Source organism: Physella acuta, unplaced genomic scaffold, assembly GCF_028476545.2.
Source record: "Physella acuta isolate Inbredline_101_S28 unplaced genomic scaffold, ASM2847654v3 ptg000087l, whole genome shotgun sequence".
Taxonomy (NCBI): domain Eukaryota; kingdom Metazoa; phylum Mollusca; class Gastropoda; family Physidae; genus Physella; species Physella acuta.
Window position 1 is genome coordinate 859,236 of NW_026731607.1, and position 13,265 is coordinate 872,500.

The 13,265-nt window shown below is 35.2% G+C and overlaps 1 protein-coding gene across 1 annotated transcript in view; it reads right to left on the reverse strand.

The window, feature by feature from the left end:
* Positions 1 to 11,149: 11,149 nt before the first annotated feature.
* The window catches only part of LOC131926912 (uncharacterized), a 9,466-nt gene continuing 7,350 nt past the window's right edge, over positions 11,150 to 13,265 (reverse strand). Inside the window, exons 6-7 of the mRNA XM_059282506.1 lie at positions 11,979 to 12,042; positions 11,150 to 11,345 (exon numbers count right to left, since the gene is read on the reverse strand). Coding sequence (XP_059138489.1) covers positions 11,323 to 11,345; positions 11,979 to 12,042 — 87 coding nt within the window. The 3' untranslated portion in view covers positions 11,150 to 11,322. The remainder of the gene's footprint in view (positions 11,346 to 11,978; positions 12,043 to 13,265) is intronic.

Sequence of the window (13,265 nt, forward strand, 5' to 3'; positions counted from 1 at the left end):
TTTTGAGTTAGACGGTTTGCGACCGAGACCATCGATAAATATATATATATATATATATATATATATATATATATATATATATATATATATATATATATATATATATATATATATAAATATATATATATATATATATATATATATATATATATGTATATATATATATATATATATATATACATTTATATATATATATATATATATATATATATATATATATATATATATATATATATATATATATATATATATATATATATATATATATATATATCAACTGTTTGGTATGTAATTCACTCAAAATCATCATGAATTGATTATCAAACACAAGCAGGTACTAAAATATAACATTTCACATTAAGAATGGATAATCATATTTTAATATATATATATATATATATATATATATATATATATATATATATATATATATATATATATATATATATATATATATATATATATATACTACTTAAATGTAAACACTTTTCTACTTTGTTCAAATTGACAAGCTTTGGACAAGGGGTGAGGAGATCATTCATCCCCCACCCCTCGCGAATATGTTTACTTCCGACTGACTTTTGGTTTAGCAGTTGTGTGCGTTATAGACCAAACACGACGCCCCAGACATGCTTTATACGTGCTCTATAATTTTACACAAGTATTTTATATTATGTGGTGGGTATAAATGAGGGGTGTAAGTCCTTACCTCACTGTAGAACCATTCTTTAATTGTTTGTTGTAAAAATAAATGGTAACACTACTAAAACATTTATTTAATTTATTGAATAAAAACACCCGAATGCAATTGTATTACTTTAAATGTGTTGGATCAAATCGAAGCGTTGTCCATTCTTTAGCATACATTTTTAATAGTCTATAACAAACTTTAAAATAATAGACGAAAACAATGTAGTTGTATGCGTTTCAAACACACCTGATTCTCATCTCACAGAAGCGAAGATGTTTATAGGAATAGGAAGTTAAGCTCCAGTATATGGACGGAGAGAAATCTGTAGAATTCCATAAACCGTTGAAGTTTACAAAACTCGAATATGCGTGCCACCACGCACCGTGGTAAAACTCTGCATCGTTAATACGACCAACTCCTCTAGTTTTATAAAAAAAGTACACCGGGAAGTTAAAGTTGAGTTCCTAAGTTTCTCTGAAATAGTCTTAAGAAAAATTGAAGACCTTAGTGCTAAAAGTACTTAAGTCACAAAAACAACATTTTGAGAAAAATGAGTTCAAAGATTAAAATTTACTATGAAACATTACGTTTTTATATTATTTGTTTGTTTGGAAGAGCACTTAAGACTATTTCAGAGAAACTTAGGAACTCAACTTTAACTTCCCGGTGTACTTTTTTTATAAAACTAGAGGACATTTGTCTTTAATGTTATTGGTTATGCAAGGAGTCGTAGAGTTAATCTATTGATATCGTAATGATGAACAAAAGTATATAAAAGAATCACAATCAAGAATGAAATATAAATCATAAGAGTTTAATAAACCACAATCATGAAAAATTTACTCCGCAATTGTAGCTTCAAATTAATAATGACAAAAGCCAATTTTAAAACATTTGCCATATTCAAATATTTTAATGCCAGTACATAGTTCTTGTTAAATGGCTTATAGTTTTACATTTTTGTGTTGCAACAACCATCAAGATGCTGCGTCAAGAAAATTTAGTTTTAGGGGTCGTCCATAAATGACATCACACTGGTAGGGAGGGGGGGGGGGGTCCGTATATTTGTGACGGTGTGTGATGAGGGGAGGGGGAGGATTCAGATGATGCGACGTCACACTTTTGCATTATCAAAAAGCAAAGTTAGAAAAAGAATTTTAGACGTTATTTTGCGTTTTAGAAAACTGCCTTAATAAATTGTAATTGGAATTGATTAAAATACTCTATATTGACCGAGTTCAGACATGATTTTGGAAAAATATCGATGTTTAAAAAAAAATTAATTCAACTGCAATTTTGAGGGGGGTTGTAGGCTGAGGTGTGACGTTATTTTAGGGGGGGGTGTGTCTGGCTTTTTGTGACGACGTGTGACGGAGTGGAGAGGGGGGGGGGGGGGTTAGGTAAAAATCGGCAAAAAAGCGTGACGTCATTTATGGATGACCCCTTAAATAAGTTTTTTTCTACAAATGTATTTGAAGTTACCTGCACAAGACTGCTGCCCTGCTGAGTTTGACTTTGTGTTCTCTAAGTTGTCGGTCAGGTTTGTGGACATGTTGCAGAACACACCTGTCGAGTAGAGCTTCCCCTGGATTAAAGCACCTGACGACTGCACAGGTAGAAGGACAGATCCTGTTAAAACAGTTAAGGGTAAATACTCATTTAAAAATCACCAAAATCATGACTTTTCTTCTAAATGGATTTCTTGCACTTTTGGATTATTTGTCCATTTTATTATTAGGAAAATAATAACTTTAATGAGAAAAAAAAAGTGTTTAAAAAACCCTTTTTATGAACCTATTAATTAAACAGAAAATCATTTTTTCGCTATCTTTCTAAATAAGATGCAAATTTTAACACTTTTGCATACTAAAAAGGGTGCGATTTTCAGGCCTTGTAGAATTCTGACCAGTAGACGTGACAAAAAAATAAAGCAGTGTACATTAGATTAATATAAGGGCATAAATAAAAAAAAAGTGCCTCTAAGTTTCTAAAAGTACAAACAAATTCAAAAGTGACGAAGGTTTTTCGGATTTTCATTACAACTGAAATTGTTTTCAACCATGTTTTTTTTTTTTTTTTGCTGTTTGATACTTACTTTCATGTGCCAACATGGTAAAAGTATTCAAAAGGTTTTAGATCTTGGATTGTAAAAAATAGGAAAAAAAACAAAAACAAATCATTTCCCATTAAATATAATATTAATTCCACACATAAGACACTAAAGGAGATATTACATAAGCAAAGGGACAGATCCTGTTGAGATAGAAAACTAAAGCAATCACCTTACATATAAGGAAACATACATTATCACCGACATATAGAATGCCATTGAAAGCCGTACCATATACTGCTCTGATACAGTACATTTGTACAATTCAGTAAGAGATGACAATCTTACAGCATAAAATAAATACAAAATAAAATAAACATACACTTAAGAAAATTATAGTGGGATGGCAATTTGCTAAAATTCGGTTGATTCGGTTAACAACTTTTTCTTTGTAGCTGTGGTGTTCATAGAAACAGATGAACTCTACTTTTCTACCCCAAAAAGCTTCTAGCCTAATAACGTAGCCTACTTGAGAAAATTATGAAAATAGACGGTTTCCGTTTTTACTATAAACCCCTATGTAGATGTTACGGCATAATGAAACAATATAGCGTACATTCGCTTTAACGTACATATCGGACAAAGTTTTGCAGCTTCGTTGTTTGAATTGGAATTTGCCTTCATGCCAAATATGTGCGATAGCATTACAACTTCGTGATAAAAAGTAATGCTGAGTAGTACAAATGCTTGAAATGAATGAAATCTTAATGGTCTAGCTGTATTTTTATTGAATAGTCTTGTTTGGATTTTAGCCTGTACGTTTATTATAATTTTAAACAATTATAGAGAATATAATTGTATATAATAAACGCCCTGCAATAATGTATCAGCACATTATTCAAAAAATGTAAGATCAACAGACCATATCGCTATCATCCCCACCCCCACCAGTCTGGTGGGCTGTTTACACTCGTAGTGACGGCTATTAGGGGCAGATAATTTAGTTTTTAAACGATTTGAAATTAAGGGGAGGTAATTACATGTTCTGCTTGTTCTTTTCATTGTCGTCTGTAAAATGTCGTCATAGACGGCTGCTTTCACGGAGGCGGGGGAATGGGGGGGGGGGGGGGGGTGAGAAGAGTGGAATGTGAGAGAGAGGATATTAGTCCTTCACGAGTTACTTATAGCGTTTAAAGCAAAATACTTTCAGTCGCAGCATTGGTACTGTCGAATTCACAAATTATGAATTACTGAAAAATAGGAATCAAACTAAATAGTGGCGTATGCTACGTCGCGGGTCAGCTCGTATATATACAGCTCTCTTCGTGGACACAACAACGCAAGCCGACCAACTAAATGTCCTCGACCTCCCGTCTGGTGAGCTGTCGTTCACCCCGAATGTTTATAATCGGCTATTAGGGGTAGATAATTTAGCTTTTAAACGATTTGAAACTAAGGAGAGGTTAAAAAGTTCTGCTTGATCTTTTCAATTTTTAAACTTTTCATCTTTAAACTGTCGTCACAGAAAACTGCTTTCACGGTGCCGGGGGTGGGGGGTGGGGCGTAAATGGAAGGGAGGGAATTGTCGAATTCACTAACTATGAAGTACTAAAAAGTAGAAATACAACGCAGGTCGGCTCGTATTTCTTTAATTTATGTCTTTCATTGTGCGTGTTCCAACACAAATTTAATCAAACAAAAACAAAACCCACCCAAACTGCAGCGTTGGGTATTCGAATCATATATGAAACTGTTACAAGTGCAGTCTTCTGTTAAACATCGGACAGAGCAGTCGACGAGACTTCTGACCACAAACTCTTTATTTAATGGCCACATCATCAGAGCATTCCTGTCTTGGAGCTTAAAATTTGTTTGAACAATCTCTGAATACGCTCCTGTAAAATATAACTACATGCAATTATATATATATATATATATATATATATATATATATATATATATATATATATATATATATATATATATATAAAGTTATCTAAATAGGAAATATGTAGTATCTTACGATTTGTAAATAGTAAAAATGAGAACCCAACAACTAGAATACAAAACAGTGGCATTTTGGTTCACTTTGGAGTTATGTTAATATTTTCGAAATAAATCTCTGTGGTTAGAGACACGTATTTATAGAACTGCCTCACGGATTTAATTACACGAATATTAGATCAGTTCCTTGTAGGACTGTGACGTGTGAGATGGTATCTTTGTCATGCATTACTAATGGGTGTTTAGTTTACGTGAATATTATTGTAACATTACGTTGCAGGAAAGTGTTATTTTAGCCGTCAACCAGGACTAATTGAAGAGTGTAAATTAATAATGAGTATAATTTTCTGAGAAATCAGTGTTTAACTTCCGCATATTGTAAACAATTCTATATAAGTTAATGTTTTGTTTCTATTGTTAGAGACCATATTTTATAGAAAAATATAACGGGAGTGATCTCCATTCAAAGTTCTCATATATGCGTATATAACAATAGGGCAGTGGTTCTTAGCGTGTGTTCAATTGAACCCGTGTGTTGTGGATAGTCAGTCTATGTGGTTGGACAGAGGTCAAGACACACACCCGACTCATATGATTCACGATCGGATTTTGTCATTGAGGAAGATAGAGTTATTAAGAAGGTTCGTTGAATGCTCTTATAAAACTAGCGGGGCTCGGTACTTTGATTGCGTGACCCGAAGCTCCCTAGTTGCTAAGGTGCCAATGTTATTTATTAAAGAATATTTATTAAAGAATATATATATATATTTATTAAAGAATATATACACTATAAAGAATATATACACTAAAGACACGACTGGCGACAATATTCGTTGCCTAATCGTCAAGCGCGTCCTCATAGGCCCCGGCCTTTTGGCAGCCCGAGCTTTCCCGTGAGCGCTACGGCGAATACGTTCGTTTTAAAGAGTACCCTACAACGTTGAAACTATAGCACACTGCATTCGTTGATTGATTAAACTAAGCCGGGGCGGTAGCGTAACATGGGGCTAGGCTCCAGAGACCGCCCTTCTATGTCCCTGACACTTGGGCGGTCGCCGAAGTGTGTTCTACTTCACTACTATGGAGATTGATTATCGTACACGCAAGACTTTTAGACAGCACGCCATGGGGTGTGCTGGGCGTTAGTGTGGGTAAACCTGTGCCAAGACAAATATGATCCAAGAAATATAGTGTCTGCATTGTTATCATTTGAATAACGCAGGTTTAGAAACAAGATCGTACTTCTAAGAATATAGGATTGGTGATGAATTGATGAAACCCTCTTAAAATATTTCGTCAGACTTTCTTCTGAGACCACGGCTAATTGCGGGGAGGGGAACGGTAGTGCCTATATAAGACGTATATGTACCGCCTAATTGAACGGTTTTCAAGTTATCGGTATTTTAGAAACCAGTTCACTAAAAACATTGAGGTTTAAAAAAGGGTTTCGGACTCAGGGAATTTAAAATGCCGGATGTATGAGCCATCGCGGTGGATCACATCCAGCTTAATTAAAATTTGTAATTGCAAAACATAACAAGGAAGTGAAGTTGGAAGTGTATATGTGTATTTCTGTATTTGAGCTTCGTTTGGTGTGCATGTGTTTGTGTGTACGTGTGAGTGTGTCTGTGAGTATGTATGTATGTGTTTGAGGTTGCATGTAAATAAATATGTACACATATATATATATATATATATATATATATATATATATATATATATATATATATATATATATATATATATATATATATATATATATATATATATATATATATAATTTATAAATGTATTTACATATGCATCGCATCCCCCGAACCACCCTTTCTTTTTCGTGATGTATGGGGGAGAGTGGTGTACAGTGGACCAAAAGGAGAATAAACACATTATTTTCTAACTTCGAAAACATTGGACAAGGCAAACATATCTTTGATTCTAACTATCCTATTGATAGGGTAATTTCTGTATTGATATTATGATGTTATTGAATTTTTATTTTATATTGTGCGCTACTTAAAATGAAGGATTTTTGTTAAATCATGCTAGAAACTAGCTGCCCCAATTCTCACCCCACCCATTCAATATCTCAAATTATGTTGTGATTTCAATGTAATAAATTTATCCCAACAGTCAAGTACAAACATATTTTTCTATTTAAACATCGGCTCATGTATTGTTTTTACTAAATTATGGATCAATATAATAATATGTAACAGACAAAAAGCACATTACATGTCCGCAAAAGTAAATATGGGTTGCAAGTATACTCGAAAAACAGTAACGCCTAATACACATCAACGTTTTACGTCTGTTGTTTTTCAGAGGATTTCGAATGGAGAAAGCTAGAGGCTTGAATACCGAGAGTTGTGGACTCTCCCCATCTACGTTTTAAAATGTTTGTCCAAGATCCGCATGGGACTAGCAAGCAAACACAATACATTTATTTTTGGTAAATAAATATCCGCTTACTTTAGTCAAATGACAAAATGAATGCTAGGCCTATTTTTAAATGAAATTATTTTGTTTGTAATGTTTTTTATTATTATTTTGTGGTAAAAAATGGCTGCTCTTCTATAACCGTCTCACTTCTCTATAACCGTCTCACTTCTCTCTAACCGTCTCACTTCTCTATAACCGTCTCACTTCTCTATAACCGTCTCACTTCTCTCTAACCGTCTCACTTCTCTATGACCGTCTCACTTCTCTATAACCGTCTCACTTCTCTATATCCGTCCCACTTCTCTCTAACCGTCTAACTTCACTCTAACCGTCTCACTTCTCTCTAACCGTCCCACTTCACTCTAACCGTCTCACTTCTCTCTAACCGTCTAATTTCACTCTAACCGTCTCACTTCTCTATGACCGTCTCACTTCTCTCTAACTGTCCCACTTCTCTATAACCGTCTCACTTCACTCTAACCATCTCACTTCACTCTAACCGTCCCACTTCTCTCTAACTGTCCCACTTCTCTCTAACCGTCTCACTTCTCTCTAACCGTCCCACTTCTCTCTAACTGTCCCACTTCTCTCTAACCGTCTCACTTCTCTCTAACCGTCCCACTTCTCTCTAACCGTCTCACTTCTCTCTTACCGTCCCACTTCTCTCTAACCGTCTCACTTCACTCTAACCGTCTCACTTCTCTCTAACCGTCTTACTTCACTCTAACCGTCTCACTTCACTCCAACCGTCTCACGTCTCTCTAACCGTCTCACTTCTCTCTAACCGTCTAACTTCTCTTTGACCGTCTAACTTCACTCTAACCGTCCCACTTCTATATAACTGTCCCACTTCTCTCTAACCGTCTCTCTTCTCTATGACCGTCTCACTTCTCTATGACCGTCTCACTTCTCTATGACCGTCTCACTTCTCTCTAACCGTCTCACTTCTCTATGACCGTCTCACTTCTCTATGACCGTCTCACTTCTCTATGACCGTCTCACTTCTCTATGACCGTCCCACTTCTCTCTAACCGTCTCTCTTCTCTATGACCGTCTCACTTCTCTATGACCGTCCCACTTCTCTCTAACCGTCTAATTTCACTCTAACCGTCTCACTTCTCTATGACCGTCTCACTTCTCTCTAACTGTCCCACTTCTCTATAACCGTCTCACTTCACTCTAACCATCTCACTTCACTCTAACCGTCCCACTTCTCTCTAACTGTCCCACTTCTCTCTAACCGTCTCACTTCTCTCTAACCGTCCCACTTCTCTCTAACTGTCCCACTTCTCTCTAACCGTCCCACTTCCCTCTAACCGTCTCACTTCTCTCTTACCGTCCCACTTCTCTCTAACCGTCTCACTTCACTCTAACCGTCTCACTTCTCTCTAACCGTCTTACTTCACTCTAACCGTCTCACTTCACTCCAACCGTCTCACGTCTCTCTAACCGTCTCACTTCTCTCTAACCGTCTCACTTCTCTTTGACCGTCTAACTTCACTCTAACCGTGCCACTTCTCTATAACTGTCCCACTTCTCTCTAACCGTCTCTCTTTTCTATGACCGTCTCACTTCTCTATGACCGTCTCACTTCTCTATGACCGTCTCACTTCTCTATGACCGTCCCACTTCTCTCTAACCGTCTCTCTTCTCTATGACCGTCTCACTTCTCTATGACCGTCCCACTTCTCTCTAACTGTCTCACTTCTCTCTAACCGTCTCACTTCTCTAACCGTCCCACTTCACTCTAACCGTCTCACTTCTCTATAACCGTCTCACTTCTCACTAACCGTCTCACGTCTCTCTAACCGTCCCACTTCTCTCTAACCGTTTCTCTTCTCTCTAACCGTCTCACTTCTCTATGACCGTCCCACTTCTCTCTAACCGTCCCACTTCTCTCTAACCGTCCCACTTCTCTATAACCGTCTCACTTCTCTCTGACCGTCCTACTTCTCTATACCGTCTCACTTCTCTCTAACCGTCTCACTTCTCTCTGACCGTCCTACTTCTCTATACCGTCTCACTTCTCTCTAACCGTCTCACTTCTCTCTAACCGTCCCACTTCTCTATTACTGTCCCACTTCTCTATGACCGTCCCACTGTCTGTTCCACTTCTCACTACCGCTGACCCACATTTCAGCAATTTGACGACTTTAAAATGTTATGTCATACAAGTGTACATTTACTACCCAGTGTGTTAACGACCAAGTAATACCTTGAAAAAAAGCGTATTGAGTGGTTCTAATAATTTTGGATTATTCTAAACGGATAAAAGAGAAATAATAATAATAATTTAGGCGTTAAATGGTTTTATCCGGCTTCCCTAAACCATGTTGTTCCAAATTCACTCAAGTATAAAAATAAAAACTGTAAATATCACAGACATTGTTTCTTCAGGGGAGGGGGTACTTGAAACTGTTAAAAGTATATATTTTCTATATAAATTCCATTTCGTTCTCGGGGGGGGGGGGGGGGGGCTTACTGGAAGAAACTCTGATCACAGACAAAATTACTTCGAATTTTCGTACGCTATACGATACAACCATGCGTTTTATTTAAAACAAAAAGCGATTTGTTTAAATACAATACGAACAGATTTATTTCAACATTTGTATCCATTTTTTGTTTATTTTCCATTGTTCTTATTTCGGATTTGTAGTAGAAGAAACCTACTACTAATATTTTGAGAAAATTTTAATTAATTCATTTAACAATTAATTAGTCATCCAATAAGGTCAAATTTGATGTCAGATGACATTCACATCAGGTCTTGAACCACGTGCGGAATGGCAGAAACGGTTAGAAGCTTCGCTCTCCCGTTTCGATCTAAGATCACTGACAAAAGCACGACCGATGTGACGAGGATGCAAGTTAAAAAAAAGCTTGTAATAACTCAGGTTTAGAAAAGAAGGCTACGCGACTAAAAATAATCTAATGTTAATGCATTTATGAAATCTTCTTAAATATATTGCTTTAGTCTTTCTGCTAAGACCTCGATAATGTACTCAAATAAAAAATAATTAAATAGTTTTAGCTGTTACAAAGAAAAAAACATCAGAATCAATACAATTACACATATACATAGAAACTATAAACTCTTTGTTCCTGGCGATATATTATGTATTTGTATAAAAGGTCTGAATACATTGGCCTATCTGTATTATATTTATATACATAGAAGTAAATGTGTGTGAGAACGTGTGAGTGTACGTGCGTGTGTGTGTGTTTGTGTGTATATGTAAATGTGCCTGTTAGTGTGAGTTTTTGTGTGTGTTTCTTTATTAGTATTTAAATAGAGCCTGTTTCTTATTTAGTTAAATTATTGAAAGCAAAATAAAATATAGGCCTATACATGTAAACAATACATCAGTCACAGGCTTTAAAGAAAACCAACATCGTTTCTAATTAATCATTTAATAAACCTTTAATTAAACAGAAATGCAAATAGATCAGAATATTAATGTTACTATTTTAAACCTCAAAGTAGTCTACATTCTTCTACTCTTCAACATTGTATGATACATGAGTATATACACAGATTTTAAAAACAATTTTTTTACATGTCAACATGAAGCTATTTTTATCAATAAATTATTAATAACGGACGCCTATTTTACAATGGGTATACGTATAAAACGCTTGATACACGATAATAATAAAAACACATCTAATTTGATTATAACATAAGTTATGAGTTAAATTCTTGAATGAAAATCATAAACAGTGTCGTTTTTCTACTTTCTCTCTAACAGATCAATCGCAAAACATTTTATGACACTATTTCGACAAATAACCAAATATGTTGTAAAAGTTAGGTCGATTGGCTTTGATCTATTTCTGTCAGCCCTACTGTAGCATTCAATACATTGCCTCTGTTAGTCAAATTGAAAGTCCAACTCGAAAGAGCTAATCTGCCAAATCAGTTGACCTTGAGTAATGTTGTTCATACGTGTTAGTAAGTCTAACTCTGCAAGGCTACAGACTTGACTTAAAGTAATGAAAAGTAGCAAATGTAGCCAAACAGCCTTGTCCCCGTATCATGAAGTTTTGTTTACAAGATAATGGTTGAGTCATATAGAGTCAGCAATATCCTTTGTAAGGTATTTGTCCAACAAAAATGTCTTCTCATACTCATAGGTTATCGCCTTGCTGTAAGTGGCTCTTACAAAAGAAAAAAAAAACAAATTAATGTCAGTTTGAACTAGGTTTAATAGCAGTAAACACACACATAATATATTATTGCCCACGAGTTTGAAATAAATTGACTAACTAATTATTTGCATAACAATACAATCGGAACAGTAAGCACGCCATTTAAATAGGCCAAATATAAAACAGAAGAAAAAACTAATAGCCCTTGGAATTATTTGTGAACTTAGTGGGTTGTTAGCGTAAACAGCTTATTTATCTAATTTAATTCCTACTTGTGTCTTATTTGGATGGTAACGATTTCCCAGTTTTTAGAACTTTAATTTAGGCTTTTAATGAGGTATAAAAACAAACAAACTACTCGTAGATAAATATACATGCATTTTGAATTAGGCAAAAGTTTTATAGAAAAAACTGTTAAATAGTATGGTTTAAGTTTAAAGTCATTTTCAATAAAATAAAATTATAATCACATTAAAAAATAATTTTTTTTTAGAAATTAATGGGACAAAGCTGTTAAAAATTAAAAATTTACAAAAATGTAATATTAAAACTAGATTGCCTGTGCAACAAAATCTTAAAACCTGCCAAATCTTTTATTACACGTTAATTTATAAAAAAAAAAAGAGTGAAATAAAGACACACGTTTAGAAATGTTTTTTCTTCCCAACACTCGCTCGTTTACTGCTTTCAGCTCGTCTTGTAATTTCTGAAGAGATTAAAGAGACAGAAAGATTTAACACTTGCTTAATCTGCATACCAAAAAGAGACAACAGGCTAATGAGGCAAAAGTATATCAACACTTTATAGAGAGTCAACTAGAATACATTGCTTTCTTAACTTCTGCAAAAACAATGTTGAGTGGGATATTAGCAGCAGTATGCTTAAATGCACAGACACAAACTCTAACACAAATTCACGTATATATATATATATATATATAAATGATTATGTGGGTTAATGTGTGTGCGTTTATCGTTTCACCCGATCGTTATGAAACTTTGAAGAATGGTTAAGAATACTTCTGTGTAATAAAAACTTAAGTTCGTCCCCCAAGGACACACATGGGCTGACGAGGACCCCATAAGAAAAATGAGGAGAATTTAATTTTGAATAATCAAAGGAATTAACCAAGCTTACATTATTTTGCAAAATATAATAACTTGGTTGTTTCCCTTTCTCCATAAAACTTCTATGGGGTAATCAATTTATGCCGTCCCGCAGGGTGAGGAGGGGGGGGGGGGGGAGTTGGTTAAAAATTGACTTTTGTGGGCGCGTGTAGACTGGGAGGGGGGTGGGGTTCGGGTTAAGGTGGACTCCACAGGTTGAATTAAACAACAAAATACTTATGCTTGAAAATATTTTTAAAAATATATAAAATAATCCAAAATAGTGTAGACGTCATAAATGGTTGACCTCTATTACAAAACCTAGGGTGACACACAATTCTAAAAATAATGATTAGTTTAATCTTAAGTGTAAATCTTGAGTGTCTTTAGTAATGATCGATGATGTATCATATAAAAATGAAAGTATCCTTTTTTTTTTCTTCTACGCATTTCTGAGCCTCTGAGAAGTTATTGGCAATACTGACTGAGATGTTTCTGCGAAAAAAAAAAGTTAAATTTCGAAATGGTGCATAGTGGTGTACCTTTTGGCGCCCCGTGATTCACCGTAAGCGCTGTTGTTCCTACATTCATTTTAAATAACACAATATGACAGGGACAAAGTGGGCCATGCCATTCAATGATTAAACTAAACCACGGTCCGTACCCTGAGCCCTGCTGTATTATAACCGGTGGTTCCACAGAGCCCCCCGCGACCCCCTGGCACATGGGAGGTTGCCTTATGGTGTCTACCTCACTAGAGGAGGTTTATTCAAGACATTCATACAACACCAAATTAGGCGACTGGGCTGTAGCGTAAAAATAC